Source organism: Leptonotus elevatus, chromosome 8 (genome assembly GCF_054856555.1).
Source record: "Leptonotus elevatus isolate MCC_2025b chromosome 8, RoL_Lele_1.0, whole genome shotgun sequence".
Classification (NCBI taxonomy): Eukaryota; Metazoa; Chordata; class Actinopteri; order Syngnathiformes; family Syngnathidae; genus Leptonotus; species Leptonotus elevatus.
Window position 1 is genome coordinate 10,116,816 of NC_141246.1, and position 24,043 is coordinate 10,140,858.

The window sequence follows — 24,043 nt, forward strand, 5'->3', positions numbered from 1 at the left end:
AGCTTGTGTGTTTATACTCTGCTAGATGGCTATTGGAAAGCTCAAGCTAACAAAGAGGCAGTATAAGACAGATTGATATAAGGTGGACCCCCACATACTTTACATATTCATGATTTTTTTTTTCAAAATTTTTTCAGTATTTCAAAATAATATTTTCACTTGTATTTTTTGTTTTAATTTTGTTTGTTTTTACCCATTTCCCTCCTCTTTTTTAATAAAAAAGTGCATATTGAATGTTGATCAGTACTTTTAGAATCACTTTTTTGGGTTTAAAAAAAAATTATCCAATGCATTTAAATGGGCATTAATTAATTTTTGCCGCTTGTACCCTATCCCCCCATTAATAGGCAATAATAAACCTGGTACAGAAAAAAAACCCTATTCATTCATTCAATAGTAGCGATCAACTGCGCTGTTCATTGAGACGTCTCAGCTCCCTTCTACTCATCAGTTCGTCACTAATATGAGTCGCTCTACATAGAGGATAAAGAATATGTGTACTGTGAGTGCTGTTGTCTCTGTACATGAGTTGCTGCTTTATATTCAATATGTTGCTTAACTGGTTCTAAAACTACAGTATAGATGCTATTTAACCAATTATTTTTAACGGTATCGTTGTAAAGCGTGTTTGATATATACATATGGGCGATTGTAGGCATTTTTAGGGGATTGCTATCCGCGGCGGGGCTTGGTCCCTAATTACTAATCAATCGAAACGTGAGCAAGCTTCTGATCATGCATATTATGTTTGAAGATCCTGTTCCTTTATTTACCCCCCCCCCCTTATTAAACCAAGCAGAGGAGGAGAAAGAGGAGGAGCAGAGAGCGAAAAGAGGAGGAGGATGAGAACTGGAGTGGTCTGTATAGCTGACTTGCATGGGATGCTGATGCTGTTGCATGCTGCCTCCATCCCTCCCTCTCCCTCAGATGTGGCGGGGGGGGGGGAGAGAAAAAAAAAACAAGGAGTGGTTGTGTGATTCCCGCTTAGCGCACGAGACAGAGAGAAACGGCATGAGGGTGGAGGAAGAGGAGGAGGAAGAGGAGGCGGTGAGGTGGGGTGGGGTGGGGTGGAGGGGGGGATGCCCTCCGCCCCCAACACACACACACACTCCGGCATGGATCCAATGTGGAACAAACGGAGCGGCTTCTTCTCCGAAGCGGTCGGGAGCGGTAAGTTGAATCTCTTCTTATTTCTACTACTGACACAAGGTGAGGGTTCCCATGGCAACCGGCTGATGAATGACAACAGCATCAGCATCCTTCAAGTGGATTCAGCATGACTGAGACGGTCCACGGGAGGTTCTGGGTGTGCGTTCTGATTGGACGGGAAGCAAACAGTCGCGTTCCTTAACAGTGGGACCCAGATGGGAAGAATGCAGCAAGGAGGCAAAAAAAACAAAATACTGCAATAAATATTTTAAAATGCAAATATTAATGAATAATTACAACTAAATTATTTATAATGTTTTTTTTTTAAATATATATTTAGACAAGGGATATTCCATTCATTCTTGCCTTACAAAGGCAAAGAAAAAAGAAAAAAACAACACAAGATGAAAATTCAAATAAAATCTCAACATGAAAGTAGGATCAAAATTTTGATTTATGAAAAAGCAGTGGCTGAAAAAAAATATTTCCAGGCCAGATTTAAACATAGCAACCGTTTCAATATAGTATACAGCAATTAAAATAAATAAATAAATAATCTTCACAGGTCATCATAATGGACAGTAAAGTACAATAAAGGTCCGTGTTTAGCTTGTTACTAAAAAGTTGCCTGACACCATCACATTTTTGTATGAGCATGGTGCCCATTCATAAATACATATAACGCAAAAAAAAAAAAAATATTGTGACAAATTATGAGTATTTTTAATTCCTGGCTTTTTCATGAAATATATTGCGTTGTGGGCCGGCTCAAATCTTCTAATGGGCCCTAAATAGCCCGTGTGCCATATGTTGCACACCCAAATGCAGTCATACCGAGTCATCATCATCATCATCATTATCATTATCATTATCATTATAGCAGGCGCCTTTAGTTCCGAGCAATTAAGCAGCAATGCAGCATGCGCGTGTGAAATGTCAGGTGTCCAGTCCCAGTTGATGGACACAACAGGCGTATGGCAGGAGACAGCAATCGTGCTTTAAAGAAAGAAAAGGAGAAAAAAAAAAAAAGCCCCTCCAGCTGGAGCCAGTTCACTTCCAATCACGTCAGTTCAGGAAACTGATTCCCCCCCGCCGCCGCCGCCGCCGCCGCCGCCGCTCCCTAAATGGCAAAACCAGATGTCGTCCACCCGCCGCGAAATAAAGTTAGCGCAGCAATAAATGAAAGGCTAATCATGAGGATGCAGGATGAGGTCATGTGACGTCAACGTAGGAGTGCACAACCCCCCACCCCCCCTTCCCCGCCGACCCAACCCTTCTGCCTGCTCTCCCACAGGAAGGAAGGCAGAACATGCTTTACTGGAGCCATCAACCGCACGCTTGTCATTCCAGTTGAATTAAGAGAAGGAAGAACTTTATTGAGAAAAGAAGACATTGTTCTTAACTTGGACGCGGATAGTCGGGATAGTTAAATGGAAGATTCTTTAATAATGAGTATGGGGAAGATTCTTCACTTTCGATGAATGGGATTGTTTTTCTCTCTTAAGTGGCCGTTGGGCAGCTATAAGTTGTCAATCTTTTTTTCATTAAAGATATTTCAAGCCACAAGAATGACACCTTGTGTCCTGACAGCAACCACTAATAGAATGAATGCTAACATAAATGGGAAACTCCATAGACATACGGGCTAATAATTAGCATCTAAGGTATGTGGCGGTGTTGTTACCTTTCAAGCAACAGGTATCCAAACACAAATGGCGCTGAAACTATGGCTGTGGGAGAGGAAAAAGTCTGCTCACTCGATTTAGTCAACCACAAAAAAAATGTCTGCCTTGAAACTATAACTAATTATTTTAAACCATATTTGTGATGCCCGTAATAATGTTTGTCCCTTTCTGTGTTTCCACACAGACATCAGTCAGGTGATAAATATCCATCCGTTTGGGGTTGCTTTAAACTTCAAAGGACAAAAATAAAGCAATAAAACAATTAAATCTGTACTCGGGGGGGGGGGGGGACAACAACAACATACAATTAGCAATTAGTTAAAAAAAGAAGAAGAAGAAGCAGATTGTCTTGTTTGTGTGCTCTAACAAGAACAAGGCAAAATTATCAGTGTGTTTCTCGTTAGCACTAAATCTTGTGTAGCACTAAATATTGTCGGTAAAAAAAAAAAGAAGCCATTTAAAAAAAAAACGACTTTATGGCATAATCTGGTGGTCCAGTTTATACTTTAATGTTGTATATGCAGTCAACTTCTCACAAAACATTGTTATATTTTTATTTAGCATTAGCATTAGCTATGCATTGTCAGGATGACAGCAAAAATGTCTGCTTTCATTTTTTTTTTTTGCAACCTATTTAGTCAAATGATGACTCAATTCAATTCTCTCTGGTAAAGTGTCCATTACTTCAATATTTACAACAAATAATACAGGGGTGCTTTGAAATACGAGTTTAATTCCATGAGCGCGCTTGTACCTCAAAAACCTCTCAAATCATCTTTCCCCATTTAAATAAATGGAAATGCCATTAACTTGTTCCAGCTCTCCCTCAAAAATGAATTTTGTGGTTGTGTTTTTTAGTAATACAAAAAGTATTCTATAATATTGTACTTTAGAAAATCCTTGTGTAATAATATCAACAAATACAATATAAAGAATAAAAAAAATTGTGCATAATAATTTAACGCAACAATCTAATTCATTGTCCGACTCCTTCTGGTGTGCTATGGCCACCAGGAGGCAGTATAATACTGTACATGTGTGCAGACATGAAGAAGAATATATTTAGTAGGATACTGTAATAGCATATTACATTTTATATTATCTTATCTAAACATGCTGCTCCACCATTTGCACTCAAATATGTCTTGATGCTAAAACTGCTATCAATGCTAGCCGCTAGCATGTTAGTCAATTTCTATCAAAAATCATTGGTCAAATTGCTCCCCCCAAAAAACGAGCAAAAAATAGTTGCCGGGTAGTTGTGATGTTTTTGTAATGTCATTTTGGTTCATTTCAATTGGAAATTTATATTTTACAAGTAAATTAAGCTTTCAGCTTGTTCACGTAACAGTCCGCTAGCTTAATGCTAATGCTAAATAGCAACTATGCTGCGGTGCAGTAACCCCTGAAGAACTTGATTGCACACAAACAGCGTGTCAACACATGTAGACAGAAAATATGACAACACTCCCCGTCATATATTCTTTATCCTCTGCGAAGAATGAATAATATTAGTGCCGTACTGATGACTTGGGAGGAGTTGAAATGGCTCGGTCTGTTTTATACTGCCCCTAGGTGGCCAAATCGGGCAGCACAATTATGCACTGTTTTTATAAAATACAATATTATGCTATTTTCCCTAAATGAAATAGATTTAAAGCATTGTTTCTAAACGAATGAATGGCAATTCCATTCATTACAATTCAACGTGTATCTTAAGACAACAGCTGGTGAGCAGAGTAAAATTGCGGCAAGGTTAAAGAGGTGAAAGAACGAAAGAAAGAAAAAATCGGTAATGTTTGTAAACCAGTTTTCCCACCGGGAGCTCTCCTTGGTGCTGATGCAACACCCCGTCAACCCTCCGCCCCACTATCCCCCCTCCCCCCTCGCCCCTCCCTCCCTTCCTTTCCATCCATCCACCGCTGCCTGATTGACACGTCCTGCTCTCTAATTGGCAAGTGTGTACCGTCATTATTCTCCACGGGACGGGCCTGAGACGGGAAAGCCGATGACGGGGGGGAGGTAAGAACATGTTCGGTGGGGGGGGGGCGACACAGCGACACCTAATTGATCGTGGGAGAACACCTCTCAGCCCTCCTTAACTGCAGTACAAAAAGCTTTTGTCACGGCGTAAAAAAAAAGTGTTCACTTAACTTGGTTCGCTTGGTTGGATGGCACATTGTTATTGAACGTTATCCCTTTTTTTTGTCTTCTCCCATAGGTGCTGTCTCTTTACAACAAAAGCAGCACTACAGAGGATGATGATGATGATGATGATGATGATGAAGAGGAGGGCCTCTCATCTCCACTCTCGACCACGGGTATTCTTGGGTTGATAATACAGATGTGGATGTTATTGCTTGAGAATACGCGTAGTCGAGTGGAGGCTTTGTCATCCGAAGGACGTTCGGAACCAAAAAAAAAAACGCGCACTCAAGTAAGTTTTGAACATGACGCAATCCCGATCGCCGTCGAACCCACTCGCTTAAAATGCTGTTGTTGTTGTTGTTGTTTTTTTGTGTGTGTGTCGGTTCGCCATTCTAGGTTTATGAAGCGTGTCCCTCTTAGCACCTGTAGAGGAAATGAGTTTGCTCGCATCTCCTGCGAGAGGCGCTGACGGCGACGACCTCCTAACACTAAACTCAACTCCCCGCAGGCGTTATTAGTTCAGGGAGATGAACGCTCCAGTCACACGTTCATTACAAACCTGCGACTACTCAGTCACTCGTGCCCTGCGGGGGGGAGGGGGGGGGGGGGGGAAGGAAGGGAGAGAGAGAGAGACTATATAATCGTATTACTGGATTTGCCGCTCAAATGGCCTCATTCAGCCTGAATTGAGCAGGATTTTGCACAAAAACGACACTGGATTTAGTGGAGAAATCGTGTTTTTTTAAGGTTTCTTCAAAGGGAGATGTATATTTGGATATTTGATATTATGGAAGCGTATTGCATTCAGTGTGGGGGGTTGTGACTGTTTTTTTAATTTTATGTTTTATGGATTTTTTTAAATATTAATATTTTTTTTCTGTCAAATATATAAAACATAGAAAAATATATTTGAGAAAACAGAAAATAAAATATTGTGATGAACAGGGGGAAAAAATAATTCCGAAAAACAATATTCCAAAAAACAGAGAAAATATATTTTTTTTTAAACAGACAAAAATATTCTGAAAAAGTGGAGGAAATTCCATAAAACAAAGAAAAACATTTAAAAAACAGAAACTATAAATAATTCAAAAAACAACATTTTGAAAAAATTATTATTATTATTTTTTTGTCTTTGAGTAATCACCAATTCAAAGTCCCAATACCTATTGTACTTTTGATAAATATAATTTAATTTTACACTATGACATTTCATGGTATTGTCTTTTAATTAAATTATAAGGCGGTGGTAGTTTTTACACCAATAAGACAAATGATGATGCATCTTGGTTTACCTTTCATGCTACACGCGGGTGAGTAATCGCACTACATTTCCACTTAATTCTACTCTACTGCAATGATCTATTTGATTTTCAACCTTGCTTGCAGGCACGTGCACAGACATTTATGGGGGCGGGGTGCTCAAACCCAAAAAAAGGGGACACCCATCCTCAGAATTATTTACACTTGTTGTTATCACAATCAACACAGTTAGTAAACCTATTTTAAAAAGGAGGTAAAGGGTTGCTACTGCAGATATAAAAAGTCTAAACACCCATGTGTTATAATAATTACTCAGCTTATCAAAGCGTTCTATTTGTGCACGTGCCTGCGAACATGGCAGTTAAAAGTTAAAACGTTGCTTTAAATTGTCTGTACAGGTAATAAAGGTTTTTATATGGTGACAATTTGATCCTGGATTATTTCCATCGCCATTATTTCCCATGGGGAGGGGGGGGGGGTGCGGATGTTTATGAATCCAAATAAATCAGAAGTTGAGAGAGAGAAAGGCTTATAACTGGTGATGAGCAGCTTGCAAATGAATGAATTTAGTAGAAGTTTGTACCGAAACATTATTGTAATTAGTGGAAGATTTCTACTTTTTAAGGTCACTTGAAACATTACGAAATACTTGTAAATACCATTAACCATTCCCGCTATAGCCTGCAGTTAATAAAAGTTTTATGATGGCAACGGTTTAATCGTGGCTTATTTCCATTATTTCCTGCAGGGAAATGTTTATAAATTGCAATAAATCAGAGGTTGACCAGCATCCCAAATGCACTTTAGAGGCTCCACTGCAGAAATATTTGCTCACTTACCTACTGAATTTGTATTACAACACCAAGATATGCTTAAAATTAGATGGGTTATTTGAGGTTCGAATCTCAGGCCCTCAGGCGGAATCAGCTTTAGATTTGATGATACAATATTAAAGCTGCTCAAAGCAGGAAATTGAATTTTGATTTTGCTGCTACTGCCACATGCAGCCGAAAAATGAAACTGCACACTCCCTTCTTCGTGTCCACAATGCGCACATGATGTCACATCTGCAGACAGAGGGTGGGAAATTTGAACCTGAATCCACTCTAAAAAAAACAACTATTGGACAGGCTTGCAGGTGTATCCATTGTGAACAGCTATGTTGTTAATCTGCTAATTAGAAGATGTTTGAGCAAATTCCTCCATAGGGCAGCTTTAAATTGATATGTTAGGCAACATATGTTGCATGTTTCCATTTTATATTTTTGTTTTGTTGACATGCACACTTGGCACTCACTATTCTTATTTGGTCCTCCTTTTTTAATCTTATTGGAGTCTTATTATTCTAAAAGAACAGTACTTACTTGAGTACAATTCGGGACTAATCCTAAGGTTATTATAGTTAGTGAAAGATAATGAAATAACCAAAAACAAAAGTTTTAAAAACAAATAAAATAAAAATGAGGGTGATTTAAAGGGTACGTCAACCCCAAACTTTTCTTTACAATAATATGTTTTATGCAGCCCCACTCTATTGGGGTGAAAATTGCAATTGTGGAATATGAATGAAGTGCAAAATCCACCCGCTTTTATCCAGCCATTTTTGTCACTTGCTGTTGAATGAAAATGACATCACAGTAACTCATTTCAGTTGACAAGTGGAAAAATGGCCGCCCTCTGAGATGAATAAAAGCAAGTGGATTTTGCTGCCTAACTCATATTGCACAAACACAATATACTTATTATTTATTGTAAAGAAAAATTTGTGGTTGACTTCCCATTTATAATTTGCTCCCCAAAACTTATAAATTCGTTCTATTTTAAATATGGCCATGGTCCCAAAAACGTATTTATACGTTTTTATGATAGAGCATACAGAAGGCTTTCTGATGCAGCCTCTGAACTGAAGAGAAAGCATAAAGCAATGATAGTTATTACAAAAATGGCCAGCAGTGTTTTAAACAGATTTGTGAATAATGATGAAACTTAGCTAATTGCAGCAAAGCGGAAACAGATAGAAATATACTTTTTTTTTTCCAAAATGAAAGTAGACACTCTAATCTTTCTTTTGGTGTTTTGGTAGGTTCTATATTTTTATAGCAAAATACCACAATATTCTGTGGGCCTTGCAAAAACCAGTAAATCGAAATCCAGTAAAACAGCCATTTGTTTAAGTGAAATGGGTTAAAACAATAAAAATGTACTTAAACTAACTAAATAACTAGATTAAAAGCAAAAATAACCTTAAATTTTGTTAATTGTTAATTACAAATACTTCATATGTAAAAAAAAAAAATTATAATAAAAAAACTAGAAATAATACTAAAACTAAATGAAGCATAAAAAACTAATTAAAAAAAAACTGAATTTCAGTCAAAATGAAAAAAAGAACTATTATGAAAAATCCAAAACTACAATTGTCTATAGGTGTGATTTTGAGTGTCGTTAGCCACTATATGCCCAGTATATTGACCAGCGACCAATCCAGGGTGTACCACGGCTCTCGCCCCAAAATCAGCTCGGATCGCCTCCTCTCGCTTACCCTAATGAGCACAAGCACTACAGGAGACGGTTCAATGGAACTACTTCTTCATACCCAGAGGGTTGTTGTATATGTGGATGAAGGCCACGTAAGAATCGCCACACATTAGCCAAAATCCAAGCACTCCACATGCCAATAGGGAAATAAAGCATCGACTTTACGTCGCTGTTACTATTTTTAGCCGGAATGATGGATGTTTATGTCTTTTATCGATCAAGCGGAGCTGCGGGTCGCCGGGCATGCTGATTAATCAGGAGGCCGCCACCCTATAGGAAGAAGACATTTGAGCTCCATTAGCATTGTTGCTAAGAGATATAAACGAGCGGGCGTTTTTTTGGGCTGCGCACTCAGCAATATATTAGCATCTGTGCGCGTGATAAATGGCGCTCATATCACTTAATGTTGCATGAGTTTTAACCACTGCGTGAGCACCGCGCACATTTCGTCGCAGCAGAATGCAATTAAGGATTTTAATGACAATTTCCATCCGTCGTGTAAACTTGTTGATTGGGCAGAGCTGTCGGCACACTTTTGTTTGGATTTGTGTGTGTGCGTGCGCGCTAAGCAACAAAATGACTATTGTGAGCACAGCTCCAGGTGCCTAGCAACCACATTGCTGTTTCCTTGGCAACAGTTGCCTCGCAGTCACTGTGTGGGTGATTGGCAGACTTGACAAGGTACAAGGAGTGACCTCTGACCCCACGTGCTGAATGAGAGAGGAGAAAGAGCAATAGGGGGGCAGGGCGGGCACACACACACGCACACACACACGCGCGAGCGCGAGGGGACGAGAGGCTAAATGATAATCATTCTCCATTGTAATCGTCCTCCAGCATGTTTCATAAGGTGTCGTCAATAGTGCTCCAGCTGGGCTCTGTCATCAAACACAACACACACACACACAAACACACACAGACACGGGCGACCACTCCACATCTCATTTATCGTCGCAGGCTACTTCTGTTGCCGTCTGTGTACTGCGCTCATGAATGGAAAATGTGATGGAGTCTAAATGGTTTTGTGTTTGGAATTACCAGGAACATTTTAGATTTGTAGTCCTGTTGTTTGCAATATGTTCCGGGCTCAGAGGCGGGGCTGTTTGTTGGTCAAGAAACCCGGAGTTTTTGTTCATTAAATCAGTACTGGAAAAAGAAAACAAAAACAAAGAGCATCCCAGCTATTTCTAGTACTATTTCAATTTGTATAAATTACGCATTGCTACCTTGAGATTATTTTCGCTTTGATGTGCAAGAGCAGACTTGAGAACCAAGCGCGATATGGTAGCAGTGAATTCAACTCACATTGACTCGTAGTAAACAATTCATCTATTAAGAGGCTTCTTAAAAGCAATTTAATGCCACTCCTAGTTGAAGTGTACTGTCAGACTAATCACAAAACAAAGACAAATAGCCTACGCCGTGTGTATTTATAGCAACTCACTACGTACACGTACAGTATTTTAGCCTTTGATTCTGCTAGCTTAATGCTAACGCTAAATAACGTCTATGTTGTGGCGCTATAGCCCTTTCAAAGGACCCTTCAAATTGCATCAACATTGGCACTTATTTAATAGTACTGGACCTAAAAACGACGTTTGCATTAAAGTTAAGAAGAAATAAAAAGGAAACAGATTTAATGAAGCCTATTTTATTCGGTCCAAAATGTGTGAACTTGATGACGTCAACATGAGACTGACATTTTTTCAAGGCTTAAGCTTGGGTCTCTTGACAGGATATAAATCTCAGACCCGCATGAGAGAAACTGAACGTATTTCTTTTTAATATTTTCACCTTTTTAATGTTTGTATACAAATCGTCAAATTAAACAACTAAGTTTTCCCCCTTTGTCTGGAAACGTGTGCAAACAAGTTGCCCTTCAGTGAAGTGCAACTCATTTACATAAAAACCGCACCCACCCGCAGTTTCTCCGCCTATGATTTGGCACCATTGTCAAGTGACAGCAAGCCTCCACGGAATTACTCAACATGTCAAAGCCAAAAGGTAAGCAGAGCCGCAGTGTTAACGCAACTTGTTGGCTTCTGGTAACAAGTACAGTCAAACACAGGGGTGGGCGCACTGGGTCCTCGAGGGCCGGAGTCCTGCAGGTTTTGGATGTATTCCTTCTCCAACACAGCTGTGCACAAGCTCGGTAACGATCCCGTTGATTGGAATCAGATGCGTTGCAGACTATTTTTTATCAAAAGTCCTGCACCACTCTCCTCGCTATATTTGTAATAACAGCATAAGAAAAAACTTTTATTTTCACATTTTAAAAACACAGAAAAAGATACATACAATATTTTGTAAATAAAAACAAAGAAAACAGCCAACATCTGTTTGATACATTTATTCTTATTTCTTCTAGTTTGGCAATCATCCATGTCATACAGAGTGAGCAGCTTTTCCCCACACCATGTTTTAGTTGCATAGAAAACCAACACACACACACACACACACACACACACACGCATTTGATAAAATGTATTGTATTGTATTGTATATATTTAGTGACTTGATCCCCCAGTGTGATGATCTGATGCGGTGTCACTTTTACGAGGATGACGAGAGCAGTGGCTCATAATTATTTCCTGGACATGATGTTTGGCCGTGGGTTAGTGGATCAATTATCGTCAAGCATAGAATCCTGCATTTCAGCATGAAGATAATTAATATTCAGTTTTGGGTAAAATAATAAGAAGAAAAAAAGCCATTATTTTCAATGCCTTTAAAAAAAAATGTTTTTTGCTCCTCCTCCTCCGGGGCTATTGATTGGCCGATTCACAAGCATCTATCCAATCACTATACACGTCGACTGGCTCTGACAGATCTGGAGAGGAAAGGGTTAAGGAGAAAGTCTTTGTTGCAGGATATTATTTGCCTTACAAATGAAACAATCTTTGGAAATCAATAGGGGGGGGGGGGGTGACAGTGGTGCTGAAAGAGCATTGGGCAATCAATAACACATCATGATTAGACAACAATTCAAATATAATAGACTTACGGCAATTATGTTAGAAGTACAAGAAAAAGAAGTGAGATGTAATGCATATTTAAGAATAGTCGTAATAATAATTGTAATAGTAATAATAATAGTCGGGTTACAAGAAGAAATATATTATTAAATGTTATAAAAAAATCGTTTGATGACAAAAAAGCAGATTTTTTAGCAGTAAGTCTATAAAAGCATGACAAATTTTTGGGTAACTTCATGAGTTGAATGTATAATTTTACAAAAGTTGCAATTTTACAAGAGTGCTCCTCATAATGCCGAGACAAAAACGTAAAGAAAAGTAAATCATAGAAGTAGTGAATGAGTAAATCATAATACAAGTTTGAAAGAAAAAGTTCAGACAAATTAAATAAAGGCGCCCCCTTTTTAGAGAAGGTATTATTTTACAAGGATAAATATGTCTAAATAAGAATACATTTAAATATTACAATAATGAAGTCGTATCGCAGGACGAAAAGTTGAATCCCGATTTTTGCAATTCATAGTTATAATTTCACGAGAAAAAAAAGTGGTCATTTTTCGAGCAATAAGTTGTAATGGCGACATCGCTTTTTGTGATTCTATGACAAAGTCGCAATAATGTGGCACAAATGCCATTTTATGAGAATGTCATAATTTCACAAAATGTTGCAATCTTAAGAAATGTATATTAATTTACGGAAAAAATGGTCGAGTTTGCCTTTGAAACACAATTTCAGACACAAAATTACCAATCATTTTAAGAAAAAAAGTTGTAATTTTATGAGAAAAAAAAAGTTGTATATTTTAGAATGGAATTTAAAATAAGGCCGTAATATTATGAAACTAAAATGGCAATATTACGAGACGGAAGTCGTTGCAATTTTACCATTATAAAGTTTTCAATTATGGGTAATAAAATGAGCATTTTATAAATTAAAGTTGTATGAATGAAGTCATAATATTTAAGAGCGATAAATGTACCACTAAAAAAAAAGCACTGACATCAGCTTATCATCACTGTGGCTTTTTTCCAACATACCCAACTTTGTCACCCTCAATAAAAATGTCTCTACGCTGTCACTGAAACACTTTTTAACAACTCGTGACTTTCAAGTCTTTTGTTGACATTCTGACCAAGAATTTCACACACGGATTCCTTTTTCCCAGCTTTGCGTCAGCCGCTACATTTTGACATCCTTCGACGCCGACCTCGCCATAGCGTCAATAACCTCCGATGCTCCATCGGCTGTCTGAGCACGTAGGAGCGAGGCGCCAAAAGCTCAATTAGGAGCGGTACAAAGACCAAAAAAGCACCGCAAGTTATGATGTGCCAATAAATCAGCGGTTAAACACCGGGGCCAGAAGATTACGCTGAAAGCTTCCAGTAAATGGACGCTGTGGTAAAGCTAATGGAAGCGTCCCAAGCTTGTCGTTAAGAAACATAACAGGACACAATCTACGCGTGCGGATTCTAATGGAACGCGGTTCAATACGAACATTTCACAGTTGTTACAACGGAGCTTTCGTTTAGCAAAAAATGCAGTACAAAACACTTCAACACTGACTCGCAAGAACTGGCTGCTTCTTAGCCAAGCGCCCTTTTTATTGATTACCAGGGAACCTCAGTTAACGACTGGGTTCTGTTCCTATGACCATAGCCCAAATTTGAACGAGTTGTCACAAGAGTTCCAGGATTGGAGTCGCAATAGATACTGTACATTAGATATGGTCATAGGAAAAAAAAAAAAATCTTAGCTTTCCAAGTACATCCATAATTACTAATATTAAAATACAATAGCAGAGGAGGTCGAAGTATTTATTAAAAAAACAGATCTGGTAACTTTGGATAATCGTCACTTCCCGTCAATGACGACGTTCACTTTTTGTGTGAGTGCATAATGACGTGAAGCCTAAAAAAAAAGAAGCACAGACTGAAACACGTTTACATCCGTCGCGCTGGGCACTGAGTGATCGGAATGAAAGGCGGTCCGGTCCCTCTTATCGTGTATTTTTGTTCCTAAAAAGTACATTTAATATTTTTCATGCGAAAATTCAGCAAAATTTAAAAATGGAAACTGCTCTTAAATGCAGGAAATTTTAAAACTTCAGAAAGATTCAATTAATCTGTATTGCACATAAGTTAAATGCAAACCTATAGCTAAATAAATGTTTGAAAATGAACAGTCCTAAAATATTAAATATAATCAACAAATGTACTGTACTGTCATTAAAAAAAGGACCATTGTGGATGCCACATTTACTAAGTTTGTAAACATTTTACAAGCCTTCCCGTTAAACATGCAGAATTAACTGGTGTTGGGCTGAAGCCTGTTAAAATCTCTCTCTCTCTCTTTTCTACTGGGTGTTATTGTTATTATTAGAACAAATGATTGACCAATGTTGAAAATGGCTTGCTCTCTCAATATGAACGATTGAACAAGCATGCCATTTTTGGAGTCGCCTGAGAAAAGTGATGATTTCGGAGGTACAAGGATTTCACCGAACGCGGGTCATATTTTTGGAAAATGGGCAAGACTCAAAACCAGAACCTCTGTCGGGGGAGAACAATGCAAAGAATGGAGAAGGATACAAGTAATAGGCGTTTGGAACTCCTCCAAACAGACTGTACACGATATTATTCCAGTATGTCTGGTTCTCTCCCTGTCGTGGGGGTAAAAGAGACGTTAGTAGCAAGCACATAAAAGGAACATTACATTTCTAAGTAGCGGACACTGACATTTTGACGTCACATGACTTCTCGTGGTTGCAGAAGGGGCAGGTAAACCGAGTGTCCAGATCCCCGGTCATCTTCTTCTTAGGAGGGGGTTTTCGTTTGGACTTGCGGCGACCCATCGTTCGAAAATATTGTGTCGCTGTTTTAGAACACACAAGATAAATCGTAGCACTAAGCGACTAGGACAAAATACATTCCGATGACACTATCGATGCCCCAAACTTTCTGGTACGTAAACAAGCTAACGCTGGCATGTTTGTTGTTGATTCCCCATAGAACAATTATGTCCAATAAATGGCACACATTCAAGTAACAATTGTGATCTTATCGTCGATTATGAATCAAAGAGAATGCGTGGACAGAAAGGAGATTTAAAACAACCTAGATGGAGTTTACAGTTAGCTCTTGTTTACCTTTCCTTGGAGAAACACGTTGCGTTACACAGGAAATCAACTTCCGCAGGACCCGGCAATGACAGCATTTGCGGTTAAATGATTGGACGATGTCAAGTCAGTTAACGGGCCATTCATTGGCTCACATACACGTCCGTCACGTCGATTAGCAGTGACGAAGAACGGGCTGGTGCTGCCCGCGCGATGATGTCAGAAGCTACAGGTCTGCCAAACTACACCGTTGCTCAGGTTGTAAACTACCTACATATTAGTCAGCGCGGACACTTTAACGACTAAATGTACGTACTATTCAAGAATAAATAATATATAACTTTTATATTACTGTCGCTCAAGTCACGTGCAAGGTGAGCCGAAGTTGACACGACACCTAGCTAAAACACGTTAGCTCACATTAAACGTTCATTTAATTCACTTTGAAAATGTCCAAATGTTGTCCTATGACATGACTTTAATATCAAACACTTGGATGATGACACCACTCAACAAATGTTATCGTAGCTGGCGAGGCAGTAGATGCTGTTTGTTTATGTAGAACCTATCAGAACTAATCAATCATTTGTTTCACTCATTGATAGTATGTCATACGTGCTCATAGTTTCATGTTTAGTTTCATTGTTTCAGTTCAAGTTTTCATGAATTAAACTTTTCACAAACTCGTAAAATACAAATTTTGCATTCAATAACATTAGGCCATGATACACATTTTAGCAATACAGTATATTTATCATACAGAATAATACTTCTTCATATTATAGCAATGTATTTACAAATCTGCAGAGAAAAAATATCTGGTGTTAATTTGAAGGGAGGCCTTTGCACAAATGTGTATTTAAACAAATATTTTACAAAATATATGATTTTGTTTTGGTAGTCATTTTCCGCACAAATGTTGCTACCTAAAAAACAATTAGCATATATATATTATATAATTGCTGGGTATGTGTGTGTGTGAATATTTTTTGTTTTGTTTTTTTGTCGATTTTGCTTTGCAATATTCTGCACTGCATACAGCAACACTTTTTTTTCAGTATACCAAAGTCGGCCACACTTTTATGCTTAATTGTCACTTTTGATTTAAAAATTGACTGCTTGGCCAGGTCATTCATATTGGAAGTTAAAAAAAAGAAGAAAGAAACTAAACTAGAGGAAGTTAAAAAATGTGTATGTAAAATAAAAAATAAAAAATAATTTTATGATTCATTCTGTCAATTGGAAAACAATTAGTAATTCTTTGGAGCATGTTGTCTATCCATGTGAAGGCTATTTTAAAAAAGTACAGTAATGTGAGCAATCATTGTGTTGTTCCAGCAGCAATGTCAGGGATGTGGACAGTGAAGGTGGTGGGCCTTGGAGTGGTGGCCCTCTCCCTCAGTGTGGAGCTGCTATGGCGGCTCGTGCGTCACCTCAAACCGCCGGCAACTCTGAACGAGGTCCTCTTCTTTCCCTCAGAGGTGGCCTGCATGGAGCACATCTTCTCTCCTGCTTCCCCCAAGTGAGGACTCTTTGTGTTGAAGCTGCTGCGATTCACGGAAAAACAGCGCAAGAGCGAGCTTTGTGTTCAGCAGGCCTTTTGTCTTTTAATGAACGCGTTTTGCAGCACAAGTACGTCTTTTCAGCTGGCGCCACGTCCTTGAGGAATAGAAGTGACGATAGAAAGAAATTTGCCGTCAACTGAGTCTTGCAATTGTTTGGCCTGCTCTGCGTGACAGCAACTTACATGGATGTAACCTTGGTTGGTGCATTCTTATAATGTCACAGCTTTTTTTGTTGTCTTAGCTTACAGCAGGGGTTGGGAAACCTACAATCCTGTTTGGTCCTGCCGTCATGCAAATGAACAAATAAATATTTTAAAAATCTGAGAGAGAAAAATTAATTACTAGGAACTGAAGACCTTGTTGATAAAATCAAACTAGCTCCTGGAGCTCATTTAAATACAACAATGTCAAATTGAGGATGATCTAGATAAATTAGAAACGGAAGCTGTCATGTAGAATAAATAACAACGGTTGCTATTTTTGTGTGCTTTCAGCTCTCATTGCTGCCCATTGCCTCATGGTGTAGAGACGTCCTTGACCCGTCTTCTCCGCTTCATCCTGTCAGCTTCCTCCTCTCTGGACTTGTGTTTGTTTTCTTTTTCCAACATGGACCTGAGCAGGGCTGTTCTGTACTTGCACAGAAAGAAGATAACAATCAGGGTCCTGGTGGACAAAGAATACTCTTTCATAACTGGCTCTCAGGTTGGAGCCCTCCGCAAGGCAGGTAAGTGAATCCACCGTGGTGAATTCATTGCATGTGAATTTGAAAGATGATTTTGTTATTACATCACAAAGTCTACTTAATCTCTCTGGTGAAATATTTTTTTTTACAACAAAAAGGAAGTAAATGTGACCTAAAGTTATGAAACCCCATTCAAAGTTTGTTGAATGAAACATAGAGCATCTCATTCCATCCAAGTGCTGAAAGATTACGACTGAGAGAAAGTGCTTAATTTTTTTTTAAACAAAGGTAACATTCTGTCTATGCTACATTGACACACTTATGCCAAATCATTAAACAAATATTGGCATAAGTATGAGGAAAGAAACTTGCTATGTCACCGTGTGCTGTGACCCTGCAAACAAATTAAATGATGATGGGATCGATATCCTTTTCCATCTTTGTTCAGTACTGCCTGTTGGACGAAACGGTTTTCGAGTAAGTGAACCAAAACCGTCACAGTGCCGTGCAATGTCACATTGACAATGTGTCACAAACACAAAAGAAGCCCCCGAGGTTTTATGCATTTTCAACATAAACGATAGAGTTACACACTCAACTCAACTTAACTTTATTTATAAGGCACTTTAAAACTAGCATTGCTGTATACAAAGTGCTGTACGTGGAACATAACTCAGTCATGCAGTAAAGATAAGTAAACGAGAACAACAAAGCAAACATTACAAGTAAAAAATAATCTGACTGTCATCCGCATAGCAGTGAAAAGAAATCCCATGTTTTCTTAGGATAGAGCCCAAGGGCAGTAAGTACAATGAGAACAGTACGGGTCCCAAAATAGAACCTTGTGGAACACCATATGACAGTGGGGCAGTGCAGGACTCGGAGCACCCAATGCTAACACAGAACGTTCTGTCAGCAAAGTAAGATATAAACCACTCGTTTTGTTTTGACCAATTCTTGGATGAAATGCATCAGAAGATACCCGAGAGGGTGATGTGGGCCTCGTAGCACGTCCTGGAGTTTTATTTGAGCATTTATGGCTTACGCAGATTCGTGGGGTTATTAAATAAATGACGCAATTGACGACGGCACGTGGCGTATTGTTGAGAAATATGTTTGTAGACAATTAGGATGTTGAAAATTTCAACGGCTTTGTAACGGAATGGACGACGAATATATACCACTCGATTCCCTGTTGTTATTACAACTATGCGCTCCAGTGTTGAAGGTAAATATACACGCAAACGCAACATATGTTTGTTGATTTTTTTTACATTGAAGGTTTATAGTAATAAACGTATGTTTGTATGAACACCACAGGTGTAATCTAGTAAATGTTTTTGGAATTATGTTTCTATCTGCTTCAGGAGCTGAGATATAATTTTTATTTTTATTTTTATTGTTGAATTTCTAGGAAAACTTCAGGTTTTGGGGGCTGACTCAAATGTCACCCATAGGTTTTAGAGACATGTTTTGACAGGCGCCTTCATGGGTCATTGGCCGTGATGTCATTGTCAGTCGACAACAAGTAACAAAATGGCCGCCTTCTAATATTAACAAAACTTGCTGGATATTGCCGCTTAATTCATATTCCACAGACACAATATGAATCCGAATGCCACGTTTAGACTAGTGTGGGTGTCTTATAGAACATATTGTAAAGAACATTTTTGGGTTGACTTGCCCTTTAAATAAATGAAATGAAATGAAGAACTGATTTTTTTGGAGCGACCGGCAGATTTTTGCGGAAATGACTCGGGGCCCTTCTCAATGGAAGGCGCTCGCTCACTCCGTTCTCGGACGAGCAGCATCAATGCCAAGAAGTCTCTCGCTGGTAGTTGTTCAGTGGTGAATAGAGGGATGACAGCAGCTGTCTGACCTAATGGACTCTCACACTGTGAAAGGCTTTGTGTGCCCCGTCTCCCTCTCGCGAGCTCCCTTTCTCTTTCAGCCTTCTGCATTTGCTAAATTGCCGCTGCTGTGTATTGTTAAGTAAGGTTTAAGTAAGTAAGAAATTGGCAACGCGGACGGCAGATTTCATTAGGCCAAGTGTTTGTGAGTGTGTGTGTTTGTGAGGACGTTGAGCACTTCAATCCAGCCGTTGTGTCTTGTCTTTGTCCCGCATGGTGCTTTCATGCTTAAGTGGCTGAATCAGTGACACAAGCTCATACGGGGCGAACCGTCAATCCATTTCTGCTCCTCTGGTAACTTCTAAGAGCTAGTGTGTCACTCATTCTTCTCGTTTTTCATTGACAAACTGAAGTCAAAACATATTTTTTTCAATGACGAATTATATTGTTGAATTTGTCAAATGTTCAAATAAATTTTACTCGATGTGAAAACTGGATATGATTAATTTGAAAACGTAGCCTATATACTCGCTGTTGTGTGGATACACAAATTTATTACTAAGCGAATTGAAGAGCATTTCAAGATTAATGACTGCCCCTTATTTGGAAAGCCTGTACTGGGGGAATTGCAGCCGCAACGCAGCAGACAAGTCCACGTCAAAATTTAGCGTTAATAAATGTCATAATTATGCAAATATTTGTGGAGACTGGGGTCAAGTTGTATTTTACCATTTAAAAAAATTTGCAGAATTTCACAAGTGACTTCATGTTAAAGATTAGATGGCTCTTAATATGAAAAGAAAAATGCACTGAGCTGTCACTAATGTCTTACAAATGCAATTATGCCATCTAGTGGCGGAAAAATGACCTCAACACAAATCAATATCACACTCATTTTTTTTACAGTACAGTACATCTTTTTAACTAATTCAATTTTATGAATTATTATGAAATTACTGTATTAATGACTAAAAGATGCAGCCATATTTCCATTAGTTTACTATCCCCCCCCACACTTTTATGTTAAACAAGAGTGTGAAAAAAATATTTTATTGTACATTTAGAACAGGTATAAAATTAGCTATATATATATATATATATATATATATATATATATATATATATATATATATTTTATTTTTTTATTATTATTATTATTATTATTTTTTTTTTTTTCTTCTGACAAATGAAGGTAAATTGAACAATATCCTGCAATACCCCTGATGATCTCACAGAAACACTAGTGGGCAATGGCACTCAAATTCAGGCTGACGTACGTTTATAAACGATTGATTTGTTTAAAGTGGGAGAAAATGTGAATATATATAATATTTTTACTGCAGTTTTGGTCAAGGTGCAAGTGAGAGTGCATATTTAAAGCACCCTCTTCAGGGTCAAGTAGCAGATTGTTGACATAAGAGCCTGCTGCAGTTTCCAACGTTATCTTAATTATTTTTTTTGATGAATCACACAGAAAGTGATTCAACATTTGGGGGGAGCAGAGGAACAGCGGAAAAGTACTCCAGAAACGTTCATGAACCCTGTGGAAAATCAACCATTCACATTCACATTCGCAGCCCATATGTAATAGTCCCTTGCCGATATACACCGCAGTGAGTGCAGTATGATCACAATGACACTTGCATAAATCCCTCCCTCGCACGCGCACGGTTGCCTTTCACTGAATCGGCCTGATCCGAGCAGACTCGCTGTTGGCCTTCATCCAGCGTAATAAATAGTTGTATTTCAGCCTCTCTTTGGCCAGACGAGTTGAGCGGGCCACATACATCCGCCGTCTCGCAACACAGCCAGACTCGCTGCAGACGCCCTGCAAGCCAACGTTTTATCTGATTGCTTTTCCCGCAATGCACTCTTGTGGCAATATTTCTCTTTCTGTAAGGCCGGAGGTTCCGTTTTACATTTTCATGGAGATGTTGAGCACTATACGACGTGTGTTAATCCTTTACTGAACAAGCGTGTGTCAACCTGCCCGGTAGTACCGTTTTATTCCTCAAGAGGCAATACACTGTCACAATAAGGAATAAAAAGAAGCGTCTTAGTATTAACAGGAGATCTGGCATCCGTCAACATGTGTCTGTTGTACAAAACACAGCAAAGGCAAGATGTTACAGCAAAATATGTAATTGTTCCAATAGGCCAGCTCCTCGTACGTAGTGTACTGTACAATGTCGAAAATATTTTCAATAACCTTTTGTACAAAATGCTCTGTAACTGCTCTCTTTGTTTAGATGACTATAGCAGTAAATAGATCTATTATATTATGCTTGATAAAATCACGCACTTATAACATCATCTATTATTACTATTGTTATTATTATTATTTTTTAAATATTTTTTTGTCACAATGCTCATTTGTTACTCAAGCATATGGATATACTTTACCAGAGGCTAATTCCTCAGTATGGCAGGATTATTAGTTGTTCTTCACAGAGGATAAAAACCATATTCCCGTGAGTCTACGTGCTACTGCAAAGTTTGTATTCAGACATGGTTGCTTTAAAGGTAACAACAAAAACAACAACACCTAGATGATTTGTTAGTGTCCGTTTCAAATGCATAATGTGTACCGGTAATTGTTTTTGCTATCTTTACGTTAAGTAACCTTCAGCTGAGAGTGGCAATGAGTAGCTTAAAGCCTCGGTTATTTGAAGAAAATTTACTAATAATTATTCGGGATGTCCTAATCAAATTTTTTTTTGCATCCGGGTCTTTTGTTTTAAGTATCAGATGATACTGAGTCCTGATTGGATAACTTGGAAATGCATTCAGAAAAAAAGAGCGCACATCCAAATTGTTTCAAATTAATATAAACGCATACATTTATATGTATAGCCTATGTGTATTGCTTTTTGTAATTCTCTTAAAATAATGAAAAAAAATTTAACTCTAAATTTGATGTTTCTCATATCTTAGTTCCACTGTTCTTTTTCCATAATATGCCCCCTGCTGGTTGAACCAAGTTGTGAAATTGTTTTTGCCACCTTTTCTCATCCATGATGTAGCGACAAATCTCAATGTTGATTTCACTTTCCTCATGCTGCATGATCAACCACTGATCAAAAATGAACTAAAAGTATAAAATATGAATTGTAAGTTAATTCAGATGGCCCTCAAACGGTAGCTTTGTTCTCCTGGAAGTGGAGTCTCGGTCAAATTAGTTGTGTATGTTATCAGGATCAATATCACCATTTCACTTTCTTTTTCCAACTTTGTTCTACCTGATTGTTTCCAGAGCGGAGCAGTTCATCCATAATGCATTGAAATTCTGTCACCCCCCCCCCCCCTCCACAGGGATCTGTGTGCGCAACGTGGGCCGCTATGTGCACATGCATCACAAGTTCGTGGTGGTGGACGGCCGACGCCTCATCACAGGCTCCCTCAACTGGACGCTGGCGGCGGTGCAGTCCAACGCCGAGAATGTCCTGGTCACCGAGGAGCCGCGTCTGGTCCAACCCTTCGTCGGAGAGTTCCGTCGGTTATGGGCGGACAATGATCCGTCTCAGAATGGACTGAAAAGTGACCAAAATGTGGCCTGAGATAGCCAGAAAACCCCCCCCAGACTTTTAGTTTGTTTTGAGTTTGAAAAGATGACACTTAACATGGATGGTGACACTATGAGCATTTCGATTTTTCTTCCATATTTTAATATGTTAGTTTTCCCAGTTTTGATCGAGCTAACAACACACGCGATTGACGGAAGACCGATGATGTCCCGTCACCGCGTCCAGTCAGATTGCTCTGATGTCATCCCTTGACACTCACGGGCCAGAAGCTGCTTTGGTTATGCTGTGATGTCGACCAACTTTAGAACACCAAACAAAGTCGAACTTTGGCTTTACTTAATGTTCTTATTATTTCACATGGTTTTATAGTTACATTTTGTTAGGTTAATAAAAAAATATGTTTTTTTAAGTATATATTTTTAGGTGTATGTTAAATTAGCAAAAAATTTAAACATTATGTAAAGTTAGATCAACCTAATTTTTCATTAAACTTTTAAAAAGATACTTATGTGGATGACCAAAATTAAGTAAAGTCAAAACATTCATTTTTGAGTGGTATTTTTTTTTTAAACTTTGCATCTGTATAGTTTAATTCGTACTGCAAAATCCTCCCCAACCCTATTGAAGCGTGGCATAATAGAAAATGGTGGATAGACCCTCACTCTGATTTATTTGACAAAATAGTATTTGTGTGAGGAAAATATACTGTTTTATGTACCACATGTTGGTGGAGCTAAGTCCCCACTTTATTATTATTTTTTTTACAACATTTTAGCTCGGTGGGAATTGCCATTGTGTTGTAACAGCTGCTTTTCCAGAGAATTGTTGAAATAATTAAAAAATGACTTATTAAGACTGTGAGTGTTTATGTTTATTGTGTTTTATGGGCAGTCTCAGTGCCAATTAAATCCAAATTGTTTTTCAGCATGTCACCTACACAGCTGTCATTCTCTCTCTCTCTCTCTCTCTCTCTCTCTCTCTCTCTCTCTCTCTCTCTCTCGCTCTCTCTCGCTCTCTCTCTCTCTCTAATGCTCTTTTAGCTCTATTTAGATTCCCAAGAAGGCCTCACATCAGCAATACTAGAAGTTATCAGCACTCAACAAACAGTGCATTGAACATGATCTGCTTTGGAAATGCTTCAAATGCTTGCATGACTACTTGCTCCAGTGTTTTAACATCTTCACTCGAGTTATGTGTGCTAAATGACAATGTCAAACATAAGGAAATCAGCTGCCGCGTTGCATAAGGGACTGATTTAACTGAGCGGGTCATGAGTTTATATGCGCAAAGTGATGCGTAACTCAGTTTGATGCGCAGTTTACGGGTAAATCGGTTTGGGTGCACCAAGGAGACCGTTGCCGGAAACATATTTGAGGCCACTTTCAAAATAAAGACGTGACAGTTTACGTTTTGACAACAACAAATACGCCGCAATGCTATTTCAAGAGGAATGGATGATAATTATATACTATGGACTATATGCCACGGAGGAGGCGGGACTTCTGGGTTTTCACCCATCAACTTTGTTTCCGTTTCTGGTTTCAGACG

The 24,043-nt window shown here is 38.6% G+C and overlaps 2 protein-coding genes across 11 annotated transcripts; one reads left to right on the forward strand and one right to left on the reverse strand.

Moving 5' to 3' along the window:
- The first annotated feature begins 5,173 nt into the window (after positions 1 to 5,173).
- pld6 (phospholipase D family, member 6) lies at positions 5,174 to 23,310 on the forward strand. 10 transcript variants are annotated; one of them, XM_086083792.1, is made up of 4 exons: positions 5,174 to 5,271; positions 16,216 to 16,396; positions 16,934 to 17,163; positions 22,284 to 23,310. In XM_086083792.1, the coding sequence occupies exons 2-4, from the start codon at positions 16,218 to 16,220 to the stop codon at positions 22,526 to 22,528; spliced, it is 654 nt and encodes a 217-aa protein (XP_085939918.1). In that variant the 5' UTR covers positions 5,174 to 5,271; positions 16,216 to 16,217; the 3' UTR covers positions 22,529 to 23,310. The 10 variants fall into 10 exon arrangements, with proteins under 10 accessions (XP_085939918.1, XP_085939920.1, XP_085939919.1 ...); XM_086083794.1 differs by lacking the exon at positions 5,174 to 5,271 and adding an exon at positions 14,515 to 14,719 and having other exon boundaries at positions 16,213 to 16,396; XM_086083793.1 differs by lacking the exon at positions 5,174 to 5,271 and adding an exon at positions 14,515 to 14,719.
- LOC147169686 (transcription elongation factor 1 homolog) lies at positions 11,119 to 14,961 on the reverse strand. The gene is made up of 4 exons (XM_086083795.1): positions 14,905 to 14,961; positions 14,495 to 14,630; positions 14,348 to 14,418; positions 11,119 to 11,613 (listed from the first exon to the last, which is right to left on the reverse strand). Exons 2-4 carry the CDS (start codon positions 14,608 to 14,610, stop codon positions 11,549 to 11,551), a joined length of 252 nt encoding a protein of 83 aa, XP_085939921.1. The 5' UTR covers positions 14,611 to 14,630; positions 14,905 to 14,961; the 3' UTR covers positions 11,119 to 11,548.
- Positions 23,311 to 24,043: the final 733 nt, after the last annotated feature.